At 40.7% G+C, this 25628-nt stretch overlaps 1 protein-coding gene across 1 annotated transcript; it reads right to left on the bottom strand.

The window, feature by feature from the left end:
* Positions 1-1182: 1182 nt before the first annotated feature.
* zgc:101569 (uncharacterized protein LOC449822 homolog) lies at positions 1183-25628 on the bottom strand. Its single transcript, XM_050056147.1, has 7 exons — positions 25303-25628; positions 21553-21723; positions 17961-18058; positions 17118-17262; positions 6373-6522; positions 3644-3759; positions 1183-3187 (listed from the first exon to the last, which is right to left on the bottom strand). Exons 1-7 carry the CDS (start codon positions 25448-25450, stop codon positions 3080-3082), a joined length of 936 nt encoding a protein of 311 aa, XP_049912104.1. The 5' UTR covers positions 25451-25628; the 3' UTR covers positions 1183-3079.

Genomic DNA, 25628 nt, shown 5'->3' with positions numbered 1-25628 from the left:
CACACACACACACACACACACACACACACACACACACACACACACACACACACACACACACACACGCTAACTGCTTGGTCGCTCTCAGACTCAAATACACCTCAGAGCTAAAACTAAATGTCATATTAAAACTTAAAATAAGTTAATTTACAGCGTGTTAACATACAATGCTGTTTTTGCATGTTGTTGCCCATTCATTACAACTTATGCAGATTCTTCTTTAATGTTTCTGGCAACCATTTTGTAGTTCATACCACACGAGCAGAGATATTCAGATTTTAAAAAGCTTTTCCTGTATACCAAGCAGAAATCCTGTCAGTGCAGTTTAAAAATAATGTGCAAAGACTTGAGAATTGTTTGCGACAGCATTATGCGCATGCCCGTTCGAGATTCAACTGAGAGCTCAAACTCTAAAATAACAGAACGAGGGCTGAAGACGCCCTACTGGGTTGACTGAGAACCAGGATGTCATTTATCAGCTTTTTTAGTTTTTCTTGGACTAAAAATTCCCATTTACCTAAATGAGAGCTTATCCCTGATTTATAACACAGATTCAGTGGTTAAGCTGCGTTTGAGCAACAGGGTTGAGTTTCCTCAAGATGCTTTTTTGGCTCTGGCACTAAACACAGAGACAGGGAAATAGTCATTTTGCGGATAAAACTATGAAAGGAAATAGGGGATTTATACCGCCTCATTTGAGTCAGCTCATGGTCACACACAGCATGGAATCCATGTTTTAAACACTTCATGGAGCATTAACTTTGGGTATGTGTCATACTCAATAAACAAGTCAGCACAAAAGCATCCGCAGCTTCCTCTTCCTTGGTGCTCTCCAGTGCTATCACAACATTCCTGTGATGAACAAGCTGCACACTGTAGGCTGACAATGACTGAAAAAAGCACTCAAATATTTCTATATGTCCTTAACATTTAGCTTGACATAAAGCAACTGTGTGTGTGCATGTGTGTGCATCCCCGGCGGCAGAGCAGGTGATGTGTGTGTGTGCTGGGTGAATTGGAAGTAGAGGGAGGAGGAGGAAACATTAAACAGAGGTTCTGTGTCCTGTCATCACACTGTCTAGACAGGACACCTCCTAGACCTAATGAGGTCTTTGTCTGTCTCTATCTATCCCTTTTACACACACATACATCACCATACAGCTTGGTTTCAGTTCTTCAGTATTCCTGCAAGACAGTTTTATTAAAGAGCATTAAAAGGTCACAAAAGAGTTTACACAAACTTGCACACACAGAGATTTTTGTGTGTTTTGTGTTTAAGTACGATACACACAGACACACACGTCTCTCCAACACACAAAATTAAGGGGAAGCGTGCTCCAAAACCATAGGAATGCTTACACCTGGCACAGATCTGACAGAAAGTGCTGAATCTTCTGCAATAATTACAGTATATTGCTATGGTTACTAGGTCACACGCGCATGTACGCCAACACACGTCTTATCCCAGTAATCAAGTGTTTTTCAAAGGAACAATGGCGAGCTGCTGCAGGTTTCTTGCTTTTGATGCCTTTTTAGTCTTTTGTGTTGGATTAGTTTTGTGGTTACAGCCTTCCTATAGCCCTGCATTGCCCAGCACATAAAGACTTCTCAGTGATTCTCCTTGATGATCTGCTTTGAAAAAAAATAAAGGTGCAAGACTTCTTTAAACAACCTGTATATCTAGAATTCAAATAAAAAAAGATCAGAATAACAGGCTGGTACATGAGTTAAGCCTAGTTTTGGCAAGGAGAAAAGATAGCTGCGTGTGTGTTTTGCATCAAGAAAATAAAAGTTAAAGCCCCCGTCTATAGAGATAGAGCGCAAAGCATCATCCTCTGAAAAACACGCCCACCAGAGGGGAAAACTATCAGTACCACAGTGTGCAACCAAGGGCTGAAATGCTCACAAAATGCCTGTAGCTAGCAAAAAAACGGATCTCAGCCAGTCAAAGGACTATTTTAGCACCTTTTGTCTACTAGAGAGGAAAATTTACATTGACAACTCAATACTGTCCCTTCTCCTCACCTTCCTTATCTTGGAGAAATGTTCCCACTGAATGGCCAGTAGTGACATACTTTGATATTTAACTAAAATCTATTTGATCGAATCATCAGGTAAGATCATCATTTAACCCAACAAAGATTAAAAACAGTCATTACACAGCTTAGTTAGCTTTAACCTCTTCACTTTGTCTGGCCAATTTTGCAAAATGCTAGCTGCATGTAGGAATACTGAGTGTCAGGATCTCAGTTTTTCAGTTCTGCCGTTTCTAAAACTTAGTCATGGATTCTCTCCCCTGTTGGTAGTGCGTCCCACCACAAAGCAGCTTTTAGGCATTTTTGTGTTGTTTGCTATCAGATGGATGATAAGGAGGCACCTTCACCAATACAAAGTCATTAGAGAGCAATTTATTGTTTTTCGGAGAGGGTGGAACTTATGTGCTTTGTCTCTATGCTCGATCTGGAGCTCCATTCCCTCCCAACCATCAGGGTCCAAACAGCCTTCACTTGAAAAGACACTGCGACATGAAATGTGGAGCTTGCCGACTGATAGTTGTATAACAACTGCAAGTTGTGGTTTCAAAATATACCATAGACTCACTTAACCTTTTTGTCTTATTGTTCTGGTATAGATGTCATTTCTCCAAAAACAAACCTAAAAAGTAATAATTAAACCTAAAAATATAGCAGGGTGAAAGAAATGAACATTCTCAGCCTTTTCTGATTGTAGAATACAGGCTTTAGAGTTGCATTACTTAAAAAAAAGTCAGCTTTGTTCTTGCATTTCACACATCTACTAGTCACTATAACCTACTTCTGACATATAGGAAGTGATGCTTAGGGTAACAAGCTAATATAGTTGGCTGGGTAATGAACTGGCTTCATCATCTAGGCATCAAACACTCATACAACAGAACAGAAATTGACTGGGCTTGTTCGGTGTTGTTATGTGGTTGAGTTCTCTTTTTAAAAATGTTTACATTATGTGGTCTGAAAGCCGTGGACCTCCAACGTGGATGCAACAAGATGTGTTAGATCACCTGAAAAACACAATTCACAAGGCCCCTGCAAACAAAATCCTAGGAGAATTCTCCTCCTCTTCCTGTTCCAGTAGTGAACCTGGTTGCCCCAGCGACAGCTTCTGATTGGATGACGGGAACTGCGTTGTCGATCTCATACTGCATGGCCTGGACAGAGCGAGACAGATAAAACCAATTAAAAACTGAGGGAAAGAGGGAAAATATCATGAAGTGTTTGATGGTTAATATTTAAACTACATTAAAAGTCAGAAATATTAACTTTGAAAAAGTGAACAAACATTGTGCACTTTATTTGGTTCTTTCACATTCAGTTTTTTTAATCTGACACACCTGCTCATACGACTCTCTGGTGTGCAAGAACTCCGTAGTAACTAAACCAAATAAATAAATTCAACTGGAAAAGAGCTACAGTTTGGGTGACCAACACAGTATGTGACAATACACCAAAAATTTAAAAATAATCTCTCATGCAGAAAATGCTTTATGAACTTTAAATCACCAAGAGAGAATATACCTGTACTTTGATATTACATTGTATGTACTGTATGTCAAATAAAGCTGACATGTTGGTATAATAATGTAAAGTTCCTGCATCCCTCATACCTGTGTGAAGGAGGGAGCGTCGTAGCAGCTGTACATGGCTGAGGAGCGGTCGGCCCGCATACACTGCTGAGGGAAGGAGCTGATCTGCTCTGCTAACTCCAGGGCTGCCTGTAAAGCTGTGGTCGCAACATGAAGTCAGTCCAACACGGTGACACAACACATACAGAACATTATGCATACACTAGGAAATGCATACAGGTTAATGTGTTAATAACCCTTTCTTTTATCACAAAATCTCCAGCTCTTCATCCTGTTGCTGGAAGAGATGGAGATCTCTACCCATGCTACTGTGCCTCCTCACCCACATGAAAGCACTGGACCACATCCAGATCAGTCCTATGGAAAAAACTACTCCTCATGATGTCACACTTTGATGCCCTGAGTGAGTGTATATGTGTTGGGGAGCTGCTACTTCATCGCTTCTCTCTGATGTTAAACCCGCACTAAGTGATCATCCCTCAGAGAGGCCAATTAGGCCAGACTTGACTGTGGGAAGAAGAACTTCCTAAAAGAATTAAGCTAATCTTCTTCTAACGTCTAAGGAGAGGGGAGGGGGATTCGCACATGGAAAGGCTTTTTCAGGATTTAAGGATATGAGAGCGTTCATGCATTAATGTAATACAGGAAATGCCGTATTGAAATGCGTGCATAACTTAATCCTCAGACTGCAGCTTGAATGAGTGAGGAGAGGGTAGTGCTAATGGTGAGTTATGGCTTCAGTGCAGGGTTGGAGCCAAATAAAGAAAACAGATTCACTGGAACAAATTTGCATTATATGTGATTTCGTCTGATCTTACCTACAAGACAGTTTCTTAAAAACTGTGTTTCCTGAATGAAAATGGGTCACGGGCCTGTTTCTGTGTGGTGTCGACATGACTTTTCTTCACAGTGAATAATGATTTCTACTTCCCCCACACAGACAGAGGATTTCCAACCTCCCACATATCTGGTGTTCACATCTCTACCATTTGCTATCAAATATCCTGTAATAATAATAACTATACACTGTAAACACACATTTAACATCCTTGTTTAACATCTACATGCTTCCATTGGCTCGCAAACAACAAATTATCTTACCATAATTATGCAGACGACATACACATTTACATATCACCAGGGGACTGCGGTCTAATACAAAGAATAAGAGTGAGTGCACTGAACAAATCAACAACTGGATGTGCCACAGTTGAGGTAATTGTTTTGGGAGCCAAGGAGGAACCATTAAAAGTCAGCGTTCAGCTTCAATTGGCAGTGTTAAGACCAAGCCAATCATGGACTCAGACCTGAATTTCAACAGCCACATTAAAACAATTACAAAGTCTGCCTACTGTCATCTTAAGAATACACCAAGGATTAAAGGACTGATGTTTCAGCAGGATCTGAAAAAAAAATCTGTGTATTTATCTCCAGTTTAACCGTGTCCTTACAGGTCTCCCTAAAAAAAAATCAATCCTGCAGCTGATTCAAAAGCTGCTGCTCGAGTCCTTACTGACAACAAGAAAGTAGATCACATCACTCCAGTTCTGAGGTCTTCACACTGGCTTCCTGCCTGTCAGAGAACTGTTTTCAGAATACCACTGATGGTTTAAAAAGCACTGAATGGTTTAGGTCCCTAGTACATTTCTGATCTTCTGCTACATTATAAACCATCCAGAACTCTCAGGTCCTTTGGGACAGGTCTGCTATATGTCCTTAGAGTCAGGACAAAACGTGGAGAAGTAGCGTTCAGTTTTTATGCACCACATATCTGGAACAAACTCCCAGAAAACTGAAGTTCTGCTGCAACTCTCAGTTCTTTTAAATTAAAGCTGAGAACTTTTCTGTCTTTAATGACTGTTCTTGGTTGCATTACGTGTTTCTTCTGCACTTTGTCTCAATGTTTTTGATGTTTTATGAAGAGCACTTTGATTTGCCTTGTTGCTGAAATGAGCTATATAAATAAACTTGTCGTGCCTTGTGTGCTGGACCAGAATAATTTAGAAGTTTCCTGAATTGCTTTTGTCTTTACCTCCCACTTGTCAACATGTTATTGTGTTGTAAACAGAAACATCTGGCCATGGCGACAGTGGTTAAGTTTTAGACAGATGACAATATCATTTTAAATTATATAAAAATCAATCAATTTAGATTAGGAAACATCGGATTAAAAATGAAGTAACAAAGCCTCATGCTGTAATCACACTATGAGCGACACAGGAGCAGGCTACAAGTCATGGAAGTGACATGAAGCTACAAACTGATGCCCGACACTTGTCACTGCGGATCAACTTTTATCAGTGCTCCAATGACATGGTGAAGGGTCAATCAATCATACTGTGTTACTTAGCTGATGCTATGATAACCTTCTGCGTACTGTGGTGCACACAGGGAAACAATGGGGTGGTGAAATGTGATGTTAAAATAGGGTCAATATTTTTGACCAAATACAGCTTTAGGGGACATTTAATTGAGGCTCTTTTTGGCAAACAGACGCACAAACTTGTGATCATGTAACTACATTAACAAGCGCTGGAGCAACTCTTCAGTGGTGACTGTGATAATGTAGTTGATCACACTGTTGCGTTGTTGCTTGTAGTGTGAACACAGCATAAGAATCTGACCGAGCATTCAATTTCAACTTTCAATACGATGCGATGGACACCTTTTGGTCACTATTTGTGATGTATTTAGGTGTGACACCCTGACACAGCAGCACTGATAAACAGAATCTACAATAACTCCAATACCTTGGCCATCAGGAACAACTCTGTTAGCGAGTCCGTAGGCGAGAGCTTCCTGTGCTCCAATTGGTCGTCCAGTCAGAATCAGGTCAAGGGCTCGTGACAGACCGATGAGACGTGGAAGCCGCACTGTTCCTCCGTCAATCAGCGGAACTCCTGAAAGCAGATGAGATGTTCAATGTAAAACAAATGTATGATACATATTGTATCACAATCATATACATATGCCACAAGCAGACAATTCTATGCTACACTTTATACACCTTAGACCAGAACATACTGAAAGTCCTCTTTACACTGGGCTTCAAATATCAGTTGATTTATCTGCTATTAGATTCAGTTTTAAGCTTTTATCAAGAATAAAAGCAAAATTTTATCTTATTTGAACTCCTTGAATTTGAGCATTGGCTGCAGTTTCCTGTTTTATTCAACTTGTAAATTAAATGCCAGCGCCCAAATATATCTCTGACATGCTTGTGACGTATGAACCTTCTAGGACCCTGAGGACATCTGGGGCCAGCCTACTGACCGTCGCAAGAGTCAGAACAAAACATAGTGAAGCAGCGTTTTGTTATCATGCAGCACCAACCTGGAATAACCTCCCAGATGATGTTGGACAAGCACCGACTCTGACCACCTTTAAGTCAAAGCTAAAAACATTCCTTTTTTACACTGCCTGCTCCACCCTGTAAAGACTGCAACCTTATTTTGAAACTCAATTTTAAATACTCTTTTTATCTTTGTACCTCTTGTCTGCACTTTTGCTATTTTTAATGGTGATTTTTTTTAAAATTGTAAATCATGTAGTAATTCATTTTACCTTTTACATCTTTTTTCCTCTTTATTTTTTTCTGTATCCTTCATTATGTTTTATATTTTATTGCTCTGTAAAGCATTTTGAATTGCCCTTGTGTATGAAATGTGTTATACAAATAAAGCTGCCTTGCCTAGATATTTTTGGGCTTTAGACAAAACAGCCAATCAAAGGATGTCACCTCGGGTTCTAAGACATTTTAATGGATCATTTTCTTAATCATAATAAACATAATTATTAGTTGCAGTCCTATGTTTTGGAGAGATGGAGATTCCTGCGCTGGTGAAAAGTATATCCAGAATGTAGGGGTGGGCAGACAAAAATTTGGATTACTTAACTGCAAAAAGGTGAAAAAGGAATGTAAGGCCAGTGTGCCAGTGCTATTGGGTTCACACACGTCACTTAAACTGCGTGAAAACAGCCAAAGTAACACTTAGAAATACATAATATACTGCTGGCATTAATCTGGGTTACAGCCGTCAGGGGAACAAAGTTTTGAAACAATTTCACTCCTTAACTGTAACTCTGCTTTCTCTCAGTCAGTACGTGAAAACTCAAACTCCTCCTAACTCTCAGTCTCACTGGACACATTTGCGTTATTACTGCGTCTACAGAGAGACAGAGGGATAGGAGAGAAGGGAGGAAGAGGGAGAAAGTACACTGCAAGGTACAGTAAGCTTCTGGCATCTGTCCTAATTTCTAAAGAGCACCAGCTGGAACTGGCATACTTTCTACCGTTCAGCGCTCCCAAGTTCCACGCCACAATCCCGACTCCCTAATTCCTCCAAGTCCCTGATTCTATTTGACCGCCCCTTATTGAGAGCACATGTGTCAGACATGTTTTCATAACCCCAAATCATCATGCTAGCTTTCAGGTTTTTTCCCCCCCCCCTCTCTCATTCTTTGGGGAGTCTTGGAAATACTGTGATTCTATTCATACTCTGCAAGCTACTCTCTTTCTCCACGTCGTTCAAATAAATTAAATTGGAATACATGGAATACCAGTGTTAATACACGTGCGACCAATCCAAGGGGCCTGGTTTGGGTTCCGATCGTCAGCACATATGGCGCTCTGACAGACAGAAGACTGTGATTAGGTGGGGGAGGGGGGTGTTACACTGTCTGCAAATACTAGATTTCACTCAATTTTTCAGTCATCCCCCATTACAGCAGTGTATCCTACTGAAATGTAAATTACAGAGTGTATGGCTGAGCACCCCGAGCCGATGAAAAGCAACATAAATGACAGCTGAATTCCTTTTGCTGCAATTCAGTTATATGAATAGCACAGATTCTTGCAGCGCAGGTGTGTGCCTGGGTGTGTGTGAGTTCAAGGTCTTTTCAATATTGACTGAAACAACAACTGAGAGTGTTTCAGCCAGGGTTTTGCGCCGTGGAGCTTTGTCTTGCACCGCATGGAACTACACACACTTGCACACACAGGGGCATTCCTACACAAGTACGTCTGTAGAGCACACACATACACACACACACACACAACCTTTATTGTCTGATGTACACCCACAGCCCTATCAGATGAACTCATTTATCCATTACTTAGAGATATCCATTTAAACCATTCATCTATTGATGCATCTCAGATCAGATACTTCTGTACTTATACCTGCTATGTTGCATGTATAAGTGCGTTCACACACAGAAGTATGGCAAAACACGGTGCACTATGAGTACCTGGACGGTGCACTCATAACGGTCAAAAAGTCGAGTGTGGAACGCTGGACACTTCTCACCCAGACTCATGCTGCCTATGTAGCGGAAGGGGCGGGACCACAATTACATTTCATTTAGAAAATGTGTCCATAACTTTAAGCTATTTCAACCCTTTTACAATACTTTTAGCTAGCTGACTATTTCATTTCTTTTTCCATAACTTTTAGCTATCCATTTCAATCATTTTTTTGCTTACTAGTTTGACAATTTGGCCATTACTTTTAGCTATGTCAACCACATATCCATTAATTTTATCTGTTTAGATTTCTCAATCAAATCATTTTCCATTTTCCCTACATTTGTTTAGCTCCCCCACAGTCTTTCCATGTACCCAGTGATAAGTGCAGAATCATTGCTTTAGTCCTCAGCAACACAAGGTTGATTAGTGCAAAGAGCTCCTCCATGTCATGTCCAGCATGATCACTCTGATTACAGCATGAAACAGAAAAAGGAAGAAAAAGAAATGACAGAGAGAGGCGGGGGCTGGCTAGAAATCAGTGAGAGGCACGTGGAGCTGGAATGAAGAGGAGGAAGACAGAGCCTGACTCTTAGAAGAATAGATAAAGAGCCAGGTTGACCTCCAGCCAGTCTGTCTTTGGTGCTGCTGTTGGCACCATCGCTATCAGCATCCGGAAGGATCTCCTGTCTTATCCGCAGCACTCGTCTCCAGCACCTCCAGCCCTCACCCTCCTCTCCCTGTCTGATAGTCCCGTCTCTGATGTGTCCTGTTTGCGGGACTTTACACAGACCTGCGCTTTGTCCCACATGAATGGGAGCTGAGAGGTTGGAAGCACCTCATTGAAGTAGCTTTAACTCAAAAGGCATGTTTGGCTGAGGCGGAGAGCGGTGGCTTCTGATCCCCCATTCCAAGTTTCATAGAGGGAAATGTTTGGCAGTGATCCTGATACAAGATAATCAGTTAGTGTCCGCAAAACAAAAGTGTGGATTTGTCATCGTTGTTCTTCAGTAATGAGCCAAACATTTGGAAAGGAACCCTCTGCCTTCTTGTTCAAAGCAGATAAGCCCACTGTCAAGACTGAGGCTTGTTATTAACAAGGTTGAACATGAGTCAGCAAAGTCTATTGTTTAATAACCAGACACTGGAGGTGGTTCTCTTCCTGCATCATCAGAGCATCACAGCTTATCTGACTGACGTGTAGGAGAAGTCTGGAGGAATGAAGGAACCTTGTATTTTATCTTCTTGATACAGAAGAATACATCATGTGTTGGTCTGTGATAGCAAGTCAGGTCTTTCCACATTCCTATCTGAGTCATCACAAATGGTTTCATTCAGAAACTTAGGCTTCTTAGGTATTTTTGTTTCTTAATCAGTAATAATAATAATTTTCACAGTATCAGAGCTTCTTACGGTCACATTTAGTCATTATACAAACTTGTACTGAAAGAACAGTTACCTATAATGCACACTGGCTTTTTAAAACCCTGAACTATAGCTTTATGTTTTTATAATAAGACATAAAATGACGTAATGTATATAGTGGTTCCTTTTAACTGTGCTGACAAAACATAAAAATGAACATTTTAAAAGAGGTTAGCCTATGTGTCAGTTTTAACAGCAATAAATGCTGCAGATCAGGTTTGTTTGCATTTGCACATATTGTGGTTCATTATTATATGCAACCATCTTTGTCTTGAAATTTCCAGCATCTATTCAGTAAAATCAAACCGGGCAGCAGATATTTAAGAGAGAACAAACAGATCTGGGTTCAAGCCCATATCAGCTATTACTGTATATTATCACCTGAAATGTCAAATGAACACTGAATCCCTACAAGCTGAAAGAGTGCTGCTCTGTAGCTCTGAACTTCTTGTGGACTTTGGCAGCCAAAATAGAAAGATTATAATTTTTCTAAGAGATCACACTCGATGTGACATTACAACCAACATCTACAGCTACTAATAAGCTGAGAACAGAGTGTGAAACACAACACACTGAGGTGTTCTGGTTTGCTGCTGGCATCCTCACCACATCAAAGTGAAACCCACTACAATGGCCTCCCATGAGGGTAATGCGATTAAGTTTGATGTGGATTAACAATTTCCGGACAGCTCCAGACTAAATGGACAGAGGGAAAAGAACAGATCTTCAATGAGAAGCTCGCTTTGAAATGCTCACTAGGAAAATAGCAGCACTGGGCTAGGTCAAACATGAGTGCCATACAGTTAACTTGATTTCATGTATTTAGCCCACTGAGTTAATACCAGGCTGTGTGTTCTTTAGTTTGCAGAGCACCATTATACAAGACCACCAAGGCTGCAAACGGGGCCTTAAACTATGAAATATGGCAGAGGACATGTAGCACCTCATAGGAAAGCACAAAATCACATTTAAGTTTAAACATGATGAGATCATATCAGGAACCCAATCTGCCTAAAAGTGACTAAATATGAGGTACAAAGTTTTTAAATTATTCTCGGCATGATTTGTATTTAGATTAATACAAAGCTATCTGTAACTGTCCAAAATGATGCCCATATCTTGCCATCAGTTTATCCACTTTAAGGTTTACATCACCCACATTCGTGTACCCATCACTCATAGTGTTATATGAACTTGTGAACTTGTTTTTCTCACATGCCTTCACAGTGAACAAAGAATCCAATAATGGAGAAAATTCTCAATGAATTGGAGAAAAAGGGGGCCGCGTTATACAATAGTAAAATTATATCAAAACATCCATATACAAAACCTCACATATGCGAGTAGTGCGCCTGTGTAAATGCATTTGTTTGAACTCTGCTTGAGCATTTCATAGCGCAGAGTTCAAATGCACTCACCTGCCCAGGCGCACGACTCGTCCCTGTGTGAGACTGTTAAGGCCTTTGCACACTGAGTCTGTTTCATGTCTGATGTGTTTTATAATCCATCATCCACACAGAAATCTTGCACACTGATTCCAATGCATTTTATTGCTCTAGTCGTTGTGAAAATTGGCAATTGGGACAAAATGAAAAGACACATTTCCTCCTTTGCCTCTCCACTTAAGTTACCTATATGGCTGTCACCAATCCCTCCCTATCTTACATTTGGCACCGAAGCTGCATGAAGGGGCGGAGCTGTCCTCCACATCCTCTTCATCATCATCCACCTGAATATTACTATCTGATGTGTTGAAAGTGTGCTATCTGAGTTGTGAAATGATTCTGTGCGCCCCTTTCTGTCTTGTCACAGCTGTGTCCCACCGCCATATTATCATCACTGATTCTAGCTCAAACGTCTCTAAAGACTTCTGACGGATGCCACAAACGCAGAAAATCAAACCTGTTGTGTACATTTTAATGATGGACGAAAGTTGATTTACAGTGTGAGGTATTTATTTTTAGATGTGCGACAATTTCAGACGAAAAAAATGGGCTCAGTGAGCAAAGGCCTTGACACCAAAGTATTTTAAATACTAAGGTTTTAGGTAAAATGCATATGTTTGGGAAGTTCTTCTAAGCACATGATAAATGAGACTGGAATTACACTGCACAAGGGTGAGAGGATGTTTTGATATAGTTTTCTGTTGTTAAATGTGATTGCCTTTGACTTCAGTTCATCAAAAGTTTTCTGTGTTATGGATTCTTCGTTCACTGTGGAGGCATGCAAGAGCAAAGTTTTCTGCACGAGTTCAACGTAACATGAGGTGAGTGATATACAAGTAATTTTGTGGGTGAAGTATTCCTTCTGAATGTTGACTGACTCCTGTCTCTGCACACAACTGCTCCGTCCATTCACTCTTCATGGAAAAGAAACCTGAAGTTTCAAGAAGGACTGCTGGTTTTAAAGTGAGATGATGTAATCACTGGACTATGTCACTCAGATTCAAACTCACTGAGCGGGTGTTTGAATTGGCTGATGTTATGTCAGCTTTGGACGGAGGTTTGACTTCGATTCAACATGTGGCTTCTTCTCTTTTGGCACTCTTTGCCTGTCCCTCCTCCAGGTATGAGACAGGACTTGAAACTGTGAAGAAGAGAGAGGGAGGAGACACTGACATGACTGATTGGTGTGTGTTTGAGGGGTCTCCATTTAACGGCCTCTACTTCAAACAGGGAAATCAGAGGAGTACTGTCCTAACAATCCTGGACAACCTCCATGCTTGCCTGATTTAGCCTCACCATTTAAAGAGAAAAATCCTTGAATGAAGTATTACTGAACTATTTTAAGTTTCCTTTTCCGGTGCCAACTTTTTTTTTTTGCTTTGTAATGTTCCTCTGGGTTAAAGAACCAAAATAACATCAGGGAATTAGGTAAGCACAGTGGTTTTTTCATTCAGGTCTCTCAAAATCCAACGAGCAGCAGACACTAATACCAGACTCCTGTGACGCAACCATCTCCTCCTTCTCATTTCCTCCTCTTCGAGGCAGAGGGGCCCCAGACAGGAAGCCACAGGTTCGGCAGCCAATCACGTGCCAGAAAGCTGTCAAATCCTTATGGTTGCCATTGGCCCACATCAGAGCACTGCAGCGAGCCTCTGAGGGTTTTTTGACTCCAAAGCCACCAGGGATTCCCTCTGGCTGCTGCCATGTGTGCCCGACCCCAAAATGGTTACAGAAATCAACCATTAAAAGGAAATAATCTGTAAGAAACACAGGATCTTTAAATAAACTGTGCGCCCCACAGAGCAGCATTACTTTTGATGTAAAATGGGAGGGAAGCTCGGTTTTCAATTGTTTAATGTTGGGAAATAAAGTAAGCTTAAATGCGTACTCTTTTCCACTGTAAAGTCTGTTTTTTCTAAGGTAAGAGCCTCATAAGAAATGTCTCATTTTGGATTACAGCCCCATTCAATGTTCCCTCAGCCATACCACGATTTAAACTACACTAACTACAGGCTTGAAAAGGTGAAGATGCTGGTTGTGCAGCCTACAGCTACACAGAGTATGGGTACAGCAGTCAAAGTAATAATCACTGTGCTAAATGCACATCTGAAAAACCACAGTGGTTTCAGCTAAGCTGGGGAAAACGACTCAAATGTGTTGACAAACAAGCCTGAAGATATGTGGCAATCAAGAGACAGAGAATTAATTACTGGGAGGAAATGTGCAACTTAATGTGTCGAAACCGCAGCAATGCTCATTTCTGCCTCCCAAACATAGTTTTGAGCTGATGGAAGAGGTTTGAGTGCAGGCATTAGATTAAGTTCATCCCTAATGGGACACGCAAAGCAGACACTGAGATTCTTAAATCTGTTGAAAGAAGTTTGTGTCCAGAGATGCACTGATAATCCATTGTTAAAACTATAACCCTTAAATTACTCTGAACATCTTCTCTTGTGTCTCTCTTAATATGAACTTCCATCTTCACTGTTAGTGCTTTCCTAATTCTTCTCTTTTTGTTTCTGGAAGAATGGTAACAGCAGGTAACATACAGAATACATTGTCTGGGTAAGATATGTATTTTTAACACTTAAAAAAGGTCTATTACGAAGATTTTTTTTTTCGTATGCTATGCAGGATATGCCTGGGAATCAATGAATAGACTCATATCCCTCTCAATCACCACTTATGACCGACTAGAAATGCATGGCGGTGCATTTATCTGTAGAGACTCTGCCCTCTGCCTGCATTGTTTTGTTTTGTTCAATTTTGCTGTGCTCTGGATGTTCCTGGACACAGCACGCAGGTGAGGTCAGGGCTTTATACAGAGGCAGCGACCAAGTGCCAGTTTGTATGCACCACACATCCAAGGAGGAAGCTACAAAAATCGCGTACATGGTTACGAAAAAACACAATATAGAGAATCTGGGGTTGGCTTTCACTTTAACTTGCAATACTGTTTACAAACAGAAGCTGACAGTTCCTGCACAGTATACCTTTAAGGTAATGTTATAACTTTTGATAAATAATTCTACAACTGGGACTCCAATTTAGGGGAAATATAAACATGGTTTTCTTCAAGGTATGATGAAACAGCTCCTAAACTGCGCAGTACAGAGAGACTGGAGCGTGGCCTGGCACTGAAGATTTGCCACCAGACTGTCTGGGAGGACAGACAGTCAGACAGACAGAAAGACAAGGGCACTGCCAGGATGCTCTCCTGTAAATTACAGACCTCAGATGATAAGCCCTGCATGTTTACACTCTAAATCTAGTACTGCCAGTAAATTATAGTACAACAGTTGTATTTATAAACACCATGGTTGTATTCTAAACCCTCAAGCAGCATGGCCAAAGCAATGACAACTACATCATGAGAGACGGTGCAGCAACGGTCCAGCATGAGCCACTTTTACATTGTAAAGCCAACCACGACTCGCTGGGATCAGGATAAGCTTAACGTGTTTACAGCAGAAGACCCAAAGTACTACTTGTTCTTTTAAAAACTATAGCCGAGTCAGCGGGCAAACCATGCCAGTGAGCTACGGGATGCCAAAAAAGGAAAAAGTTGTTTATGAGGAAATTGTGTGACATAAATAATATGTAAGCCCTGTTTGGCCCTGCAGTGGAAACCTGGCAGTGGGTTGCTTCCTCTCCTACTTATCAAGACTGCCCAGCAGACTCTGGTCGCGATGCCAAAAGGTCACGGTCACTGGTGTTATCGCACTACGACTCCGTCCTCGCACACAAACAAGAGGAGGCTGGGGTGATAACACAGGACAGAGTAACAAAGTTGAAAAATAGAAACAGCGTCGACTTCCTGGCATTAGGAGACAGATGATGTATGTGTGGATGCAGAGAAAAGCACAGGGATACTTTCATGGACAGATATAATTAGATGAGCACATACACAAAGGCAGGTCAGGCAGCAAAACAGTGAAGAGTTGGAAGAGAGGTGGTGGTGGTAGCAGCAGAACAACTACTGGCAGCAGTAATAGGATTGTATAAGCAATATTAATAGTAGCAGAATTAAAAGAGCACCAGTACATCCATTAGTATCACTAGTATTCTAAGTAGACAAAAATCAAAAAGAAGTAGGTAAAGCACCTTGAGCTAGCAACATGAATATTGACAGAGTAGAAGCTACAGCAGTAGCTGACATTATACTGGTAGCAGGTAGTAAAAGTAGATGTATTGGGAGTAGTTGGGGTAATACAACTATAAGCACAAGTAGAGACGTGTCTCAAGTAGTCAGACAGTTGAGTGTGCTAAGAGGTAGTGCTGCTACTACTCCAATATTACTACGACTACTAGTAAGAGCTGCAGTAGTTGTAGTAACCCTCATAGTTTTGAACTAGTGGTGAGTAATATTAGCTCAAATAAAAGCTGCGGCAGTGGTTATAATAAATATAGTTGCACCACTAGTGGGAAAAAAGCCTGTGTGAATAGAGGCAAAAATAAATGTATTTATTGTTGAAGTTTCGCTGAAGCAAGTTTGTGACCTGAGGAACTATGTTTGAATCACTGGACCAGCAGTGTAACTTGGGAAGAGAAAGCAACTTCCCTCATTACCACTACAGAGTTACCTGCAGCTTCATCATTATTTTTTAAGGTTTTCATGTCATTCTGTAGTTTCCCAGCAGCATTCACTATGTATTTAAATCCGAATATTCAAATATCGGTCAAAGTGGACACATGGTTTAGCGTCAAAATACTACTTTCTGTAGCCCCTCTGAAAATGTTTTTCCCATGTGACCTGACGTATGTTTCTATATGATGACTTTGCTACATGTAACGCCCCCTAGCCTGCCTCTGATAAGCCTCCTTTGATAAGTGTGTGCTATCGATCTTACTATCCGAGTTTAGAGAAGCAGACGTGAGTACCAACACAGAAGCTGAGCAATGTACTGCTGTGGACGTCACGTTAGTTTGGCTCCAAAGGTCACACAATAGCTCACAAGCTAGTGCTTTGTGACGACGAGGTAAAGCAGTAACAATAGTCTAAATACAGCATACACTTCAATTGATTCTTTTAGGTGACTAAATTATGTTTTGCTGCCCCTGTCTGTTTGAAAAACCAGGCAAAGAAAGCAGATGGAGTCAGCCTTTGAAAAAGGCCCTGAACCTTCAAACCCAGTGAAGCTGCTCAGTGGCCAACAGCTCAGACTGTGGCTGTATTGAGCAGCTCCCTTAAAAAAAAAAGTCAAAGTCAAACTACCTTGAATGAAGGATAAAAAACTTTCTGACTACTAGTTATGGCACTTGTCACATTTTAGTACTGGTGTCCTTTCACCACCACTACTAGTAGAAGAGCAGTACATCATAATACAGTCAAAACTGTAGTGGCAGTAAAGACAGCAGTAGCGTGCGGTGTCGGACGTACCAAACCTGCGACAGAACACCCCCATGACGGCGCTCTCCTCTACCACTCGCAGATCTGCCAGCAGAGCCAGCTCCAGCCCTCCAGCCACAGCAAAGCCACTGACTGCTGCTATCAGTGGCTTTGACAGCTCCAAACGGGACGGACCCTGGAGGAAACAACCAGATTAGTACATCAAAACACACACACAGTATATACATGCAAAGCTGTGGCACAGAAAAATCAACACAGACAAAGAACACATTGTTAACAAGGCATCAACACTGCTTCCTGTAAAATAAAACCACTGTATGGTATATTTGAAGCACCTCTATATATAAATGTATATTTTCACTATCCTTTCCATGCGTTTTACCTCCCTGTTTCCATGGTGCATCTACTAAAAATGTTCTAGAAAAGAGTAACAAATGATCCAAGTTCTGGCTGTTGCTGAACAAATGATGCATTGTGTATACTGTGAGAGATGCAGTGCTATAATTTTCTGTACAGGAGGTCCACTCAATCCCAAAGACTTAACATGCAATCCAGACAGATTTTATGGAGGCTGCAGCTTTTGTAGTTTACAGTACATCTTTAATGCTATAATCCTTCTTTGTCAAGTGATAGCAGTGTGCCAGAAGTGAGGACGTTCTGCACATGCACAACACACACAGCTGCCTTAATTCAACATCATTCCCTAAACCCAAATCTTTACCACTACCTGTCTTCTCAAACCCTTAAAAATAGCTGCAATCACCACTGACCACCTCATCTGATTTTATGTTTTGGTGGAAACCTTCAGACCTCCATTAAGATCATAAGGAAATATAGATATAACTCTCTGAAGCACACACAAACAGCGCTCACCATCGGACCGGGACCCTTGGTGACATCTTGCTCCAATTTGAGGGAGGCTGTGTGATTGGCCAGCTCTTTCAGATCATAACCAGCGCAGAAATTCCCTCCTGGAGGAGACCACAAAATTACAAAGTATGGCAGCTGGAAAGTCAGAGAGGAAGGGAAAATGATGAGGATGAAAAAAACAACAAGTTGAGCTGGAGTCCGAGGGCTGCAATTTGGATAGCAGCTTGCTTTGGGCTGGCTGGCACACAAATGCTCCTCTTCCCTTAAGAGCCCAAATCCAATACATAGTCACAAATCATGCGTTTGCTCACACACATATGCACATACACAATATGCTCATTAATGAAGGACTAACATACTCCAACCACAGCCCCTTCCGTTGGATTCATGTGGTAATTACAACATTCCCCAAGAGGCCTACAAACACTATGTCACAGGCTCAGGCAGGGACTCATAAAATCCTCCTCTCTCCGTAATGTAACAGTAATGAAAATGATTATAACGAACACATGTGCCAGCAACACCCATCAACTGGGAGCTTTGATTACAGCTGTGGGTCAGCGCAGGGCAATTATAGAAAAACAGTGCGTCATGCTGTTTATGGGAGCAGTGATGTGACAGAGCTCCCTAAACCCCTTTGTCCTTGTAGGAAAAAGAGCAGAAGCTCTGGCCCATTCATGGAGGATCATAAAGAATTACTTAAACTCTTAGTTCACTAAAAAAAACCTCCTCTGAGGGGCCAAACAGACAGAGAGAGATATTATGTTTATTTAATAAAAATAAACAGGGCAGTTATGTCATAAATGCTGCTATATGAGCAAGGACTGGGAGACTAAGCTGAAGACTTGTAGGTTCAGAGTTTGAGTTTTAAAGGGTAATTTGACCCAAAATATTCATGCTGTAAAGGGTTTTATCAGGGGCAATGTCTTCTGTAGAGTATATGATGTGACCAAAAGAATGTGAACAGTGGTGTACGCCCTCACGGGGTCACAGGATGAAGCTGAGGTGTGGCAGGATGATTAACAGGGTAGTAAGGTAAAAAGTATGTGCCACACATAATTATATGAGTTTCAGTCGTTTCTCTAAAAGTTTCATATGTATTTATAAATGAAAAAAAGCCTTTACTTAAAAGGACAGATCAAGTGCGAAAGGGGGAGAGAGACAGGATGACATGCAGCAAGGTGCTGCAGGTTGGAATCAAACCCACGGCAACTGCGGCAAGGTCACCGCCCTTGCACATGGGACACCAGCACCACCCACTGAACCACTGGGAGCCCCGGCTGATTCAAAATTATTAAAAATTAGATTAATATTATTAAACCAATCAATCAAATTTCTGTAGCTGCAACCATGAAATGCTTCAAACAATTAATCGACTAATGGTTTCAGCTGTAATTATTGTTGGGTGGATACATTTATTTCAAAAATAGCATATTTCATAAACTCTTCATATGTTTTGCATGCAAAAATCTTAATTCGCAAAGTAATTAGTTACTAAGGTGTCAAGTACAAGTACCTAAAATTTGTACTCAAACACAATACTTAAGTAAACGTACTTAATGTCATTCCATCACTGGAAGAACTTAACTGGCCAGCAGCGACCTGACCTCAACCCCATTGTGATAAACTGGGAACATTAACTGCTCTCTTAAAAAAAAAGTTAAGTTGATTACTTAAATCTTGGACAAGTAAAACTGCATGGATGTTTTCTGTACTTTAATATTTAAGAAACACAAACAAAAAGGACTGTACAATATGTATTTAATGGGACTAGTGAGGCTTTACAGACATTAAAAGTGCTTCACCTCAGTTCAGCTGAACATGTGCACAGCTGTAGTGACACAGCTAGGCTGACATCTAGATTGTACCTGACCACAAACGCCCACAGAAATCTGAATCCCAAGCACTCCAACTATGTGCCAGCATATTCAAAACCTGCAGTAGGCAATTACTCTTAATTTCACAAGTAAAAAAAACATGTCGACGTTGAAAAATTAGAGCTGAGAGTGATCGTGTTGGCGCTAATTTGAACAAAATGGATTCCTTATGTTTTCAGAAACACTACAGCCAAACTCGAACCTCCCTGCTTGTCATCTCATAGCACAGACAGACTGCTAATCACCAGTGAAGGTCAGTCTTCTTGTTATAGTGGAGCAGCAATACAGGACAACCTGCTGACAGGAATGTGTGGTGGGACGATTAAAAGCACATTACAGACATTGTGGGAATCACAGAAGAGCCACTTCTGCTGGAACAACCTACTGTGCCGCTCATTGCTAACCCATTTAAAACGAGCTAATTACTCTCTAACACACACTGTTTTCTATTCACAGCTGAGACTAGTAGCACTCAGCAGTCGTCATCTGGAGAGGCTCCCACCTCTGAAGTACCAAACACAGTATATACTTGTGTCTCTTGAGGCCACAGTGCACTTCATACAGCAGGTTGATCCAGGTTGAAGACATTATTTCCACTGAGGGAAGGAGTTCATTCAGCGTGTGTGATGATTATTTTTAGAGGTATTAGGAGCTGTGGCATGATTCTGGCTTTGGGCGGCTGACACAGTGCAGGCCACCTCACAGGTGTGTGTGTTTTTTCTGTGTGTGCACAAGTCTGGTCACCTCGGCATTTCGGCTAGATCTAAGGACTGGAAAAAAAGATGCAAAGGAAGAATGTGATGGAGAGAAGGTAAGTGAAGTGCTGGAGGAAAAGTGAGAGATGAAGGACTGAGGAAGGACGAAGAGAAGTTTTAGTGACTAAATTGATACAGGGCTAAAGAGTTGGGTTTCTTTAACTTTTTTGACCAGGAAGTTAGGAGTTGTAAAGTACTTTCTGACAGAAAAAAAGTGTCTAAAATTATCCAGCTTGCAAAGACAACGCTGCAAAATCCCTGATTTCCTCTTTAGGAATAGTTTGACATTTTGAGGAATAAGCGTATTAACTTTATTGTCAAGAGTTAGACGAAAAGATCAATACTGCTCTCATTTCTGTACAGTAAATATGCAGCTTGTCGTCACTGCAAATATGCCAAGCAACCAGTGGAGGCTCCAGGAAGTTACTGCTGCCAGCCAAGATATAGTCCGACACATACTACCTGGTGAAACCCCAACATGTTTTTAGACTTTTTGTACAGAATAAACAATCAAGATAATCATAGGTGCTGGTGGGTGCATTTGGTACCTTTGCACAGATCTAGAATAACTACTTCCCACTGTTTCCAGTTTTTGGGATAAGTTAAGCTAACCAGCTGCTGACAGTAGTTTCAAATTTAGCACACAGAATTACATCAATCTTCTTGTCTAACTCTCTGCAAGAGAGCAAATAAGCATACTTTTCAGAAACTATTTCTTCCAGGTGCAATGCTCTCAGGATTTCAAGATATTCCAAAAAAAAGCCATGACCGGTTTTAATGCTGAAATGTTAAAAAATGAGGCGCAGATAAGCAGAGGAAGAGAAAACAGACCCTAGAGGAAAATGACTGATGCTGAGGACAGCTGGCTGGCCTGTAACTCGAGACAAAATCTCTCAACAAGTTTTAAACCAGGCTCAAGCTCAAATTTTCACCCATCCATTCCACCTCTCACAGTTCTCTTACCTTTCCCATGCAGGACAGCCACGTTTAAGTCTGGGTCACTATCGAAGGCCTCCAGCTCTTCCAGCAGACGCCTCGCCGTCTCCTGGTTCACCGCATTACGCACCTCAGGCCGGTTTATTGCCACGGTGACCACAGACCCCCTGCGCTCGGTGACCACAGTCTGTCCCGCAGCTAATGACAGAGAATGATAAAGATGCACAGACAGAAACCAATACGGACCACAACACTTAGAAAGAGGCCGACCCAGAGGCATGAAGTTTAACCTCCACAGCAGGAGGGATGGAGATGGAATGTAAATCGTTTTATGTGGACAGGCTTGATAACAGAAAGAGTGACAGACAGTGACACAATGAAAGAGATGGTCTGGGTTGAGGTGAGGGCCTTGGCTCTCGCTCTGTCTCTGTGTTTATAAGTGTGTGTGAGTGTGCCAGTGATTGTGGCTTGAGGTTGCAGCAGGCAGTTGACCTGACATTGTTTAGGGTCATCCTGGGGAATCCAGCTGTCAACCGCAGCCAGAGGCAACTGCATCCAAGAAAAAACAGCAAGGAAAACAAAGCTACTGAGCGCATTAACCTCGCTCACCCAGGCTATTCTAAGGAGAAGGGACTGCTAAACAGAACGTGGTGAAGTGAGGATGGAGGAAAAAAAGCAATTTGTCTCAGGCAGCCCTTTCTACTCTGCTTCACCTCAAACAAATTATCACACAGTACAGTGTGCTCAAGGGAGTGGAACCACATTTTAACTACCTGTGTGTATGTTGTTTTCCATTTTACTTCACAGTTCAACTTTAGGACTTAAACTCTGAGTCTGAGCAGCTCAGGGTGAGCCGGCAGGGCAACACAGATTAAATATTAGGATTACATTTTAGTGGTATTATTGTTTCTGACAGGTGTTTTATGTCATTTTTATGCATTCACAACACTTTTTAAATAGGGGTGTTAATCACAAGTTTCATCACAATATGATATGATACAGATTTTGTTGACAATGGTCCAAAATTTTCTGATATCACAAAGTCTGCCAACATATAATTTTGATTTGATTCAATTCAGGGACACCAGTAAACATCCTCTGTCTTTTTCTTGGCTGCTCAGTATTATCTGCGTGGCACTAGGCTGCTAGCACTGTTTGATTGTTTAGGCAGGAGGTGTGCTTGGATCGTATTAGTGACACAAACATGAAATGGGAATTTAAAAATAAAGGCATCTTAAAGAGGATGATATGTATTAAGGTTTTTACTTTGCATCGACAATATTGGATCACCGATCTTAAAATCAACATACCAATCCAGATCAATGTATCGTTACACCCCTGTTTTTTACACTGGAAATTTAAAATAGCTCTGAATTGATTAGTCGATTAAAAATTAGTCATCAACCATTTGATAATCTAATAAGTCAGATGTAAAACAGTGTGCATGAAGCGCTGCTCGGGTGTGTAAAAAAGGTGTTTAGGACTGTGTCTCAAGAGACTTTAATATCTCATGGCTATTTAACAGTTAAATACTGCCTTGGGTTTCAGCCATTAAGGCCTTGATTAGAGCAAGCTAAATTCTTCAACAATCCTAATTGAGTAGTTATGGGCGGATTATGAGAAAACGTTCCCCTGGGTGCAGATTTGTAAAAGGGCCCACCACGTCTCCTTCATAGAAGACACAGGTTTTGTGTAGGTTTTGCCTCGTTTTTTGCCTCATTTTGTGTCCCTATGAGGTCATTTTGTGTCCCTGTGAGGTCATTCTGTGGGGGTTTGTGGTCGATTGTCTCTTTGTGGTTGTTTTGCACATTCTTGTACTTATTTTGTATCTGTTTGCAGTTCCTTTGCATCTCTTTGTGGTCATTGTGAGTCTCTTCCTGGTCCATACCAAGATTATTCAATGAAGGCTGGGACAAGCTCTTTGACCCCATGGGAACAATGGCATATAACACATGTGCAATTTAACTGGATGTTGGAGGGTTACAGCAGACGACACTAGATTACTATTTCACGACGCTATTCCACTCAAATGGATGTCAGGTGATATACAATAGAACGTTTTCATAGAGTAAGCATAGGTTTGTGGTCTTTAATTAAGGACGTTTTCAGTAACTACAGAATTGTAATTTTCACCCATGTCTTTATTCTTTTCGAATAAAATATATTCCCACACAAGGTCAACTGTGACCAACTTTGTGAAACTAATCAAGCATCCCCATGTTTTATAATAGTGTGCCAGCTGTTGAGCCTTTCGACAGATGCAGACTAAATTTCACTGCGTATGTGTTGTAGCCCAGTGATATAAAGTGATATGACGCCGTGATTTCTCCTCTTTTTCACCTCCTTGGTTGATATGTTAATTTGAGTGACTGAATGTCACCAGGTTCTGATTTGATTTTTTAATGATACAATCAGCTTTTAATACATCCTATTGATTATGTACACACAACAGTCATCTCACAAGATTCTGAAGATACTGTTTTCTGGAGATACTTCAGAAATTGAGGATATTTTGAGCCGTGATGGCAAAAACAATGCAAAATATTAGGGTTGCATGATATTGGATTTTTTGCTGATATACAATATGCTGATATACAACAACTCATTTGGCTGATAAATGATATCAATATATCCACTTTTTTCCCCAACCTAATTTTAGTGATCATCAAGTCTCTTCCGTAGTGGATTTAACATCATATCACACATGCATGCTCTTATCGTGATGGCCCAGCACCAGATGGAGAAATGTGGTGCTTTTTGACGTATGTAATATTCATTCACTGTGCAAAGTAAGAAAAGGTGTGTTGGCCAATTCCAATGTATCATTTTAAAGCCAATATCGGCCGATAACAATGACATGCCGATATGATCAGACATCCCTAACTGCTAAAGTACACAATTTGTGTTTAAACTGTGTTAAACGTAAACATGAGATGCTGTATTACTTAAACACTCAAAAGATCAAATGAAAGACTTGTCACTGGAAAATATACAGGAGTATTACTGCTCTGATTTGATTTTCATTGACTACATTGACTATGTACACAAAATATTCATCTTAGGAGAATTTAAACATAGTATTTTCTGTAAATAATTGAGAAATAGAGAATATTTTGAGTCATTATGACAAATAGAGTAGAAAATATAAACGCAACGTATTTTTAAAGCGTCACTTTATCCAATGATGTGAGTTAACTATCCATTAAAAATAATTAAACTTTTAACTTTTGTTAAAAACAGGTCTGTTCAGAGCATTTATTGTCATTTTCACTGTTAAGTGGTGTCTGCGGTCAGTTTCTTCACATAACCAGATAAAGTATCTAATTATTTACTTATCTACTAATCATTTATGAGTGCATTTACAGTAGACATCCACCATTACAATATTTTTTGGGTGTTTGTAACATAATTTGGTCTGGAAAGGTCAACTTTTAATTACACCTGTGCTTGTCCTGTAATGACCCGTCAACATTTACACAATGAAAACGGTGTATTAATCCTGTAATGACAAGAAAAGGCTTTTAAGGATAAAGGATAAAGTAAAGTTAACCTTACTTTATGTTTAATTACACAACTGTGGACATTTTTATGCTCTGTGTCGGCTCTTAATTCTTCAGTTATTGATGATATCTTGATTTACAGACCTACAGCATTGATTCAGAATAACTGATGTAGCACAGGTGAGTCATGTCTGTACCACAGGTATGCACTGACAATATGGCAGCCTCTGCTACCTCCTACAGTCACCCTGAAGTTACTGCATGTTTCCACACATACCTGTTCCTCTGTCTTCACCTCCCGTTGCAGTGCTGTAGGATTTCACTGGCAACAAACTGGCCTTTATGGACAGTCCAGATGTTTTACTGTGACAGGTAACGTTAGCCGCTAAAATTGGTGTCAACGTCCGGAAATGTTTCAGCGCCATTGTCTAAAATTACTCGTGAAAATATTACAAGCTCAAACTCGATTTACACAAACTAATCTCTATCGTATTTTACAAACAACTAAAGACAAATTAGCAATATTTATTCTACTCTTTACACATTAAGCTAACGTTAGCTAACTTCAACACAACTTTGATATACTGGTGCAACACCTTTATA

This window comes from Epinephelus moara, chromosome 11 (assembly GCF_006386435.1).
Source record: "Epinephelus moara isolate mb chromosome 11, YSFRI_EMoa_1.0, whole genome shotgun sequence".
NCBI classification, from domain to species: Eukaryota; Metazoa; Chordata; class Actinopteri; order Perciformes; family Serranidae; genus Epinephelus; species Epinephelus moara.
The sequence above is the reverse complement of the archived record's forward strand: the minus strand, read 5'-3'. Positions and strand labels throughout refer to the sequence as shown.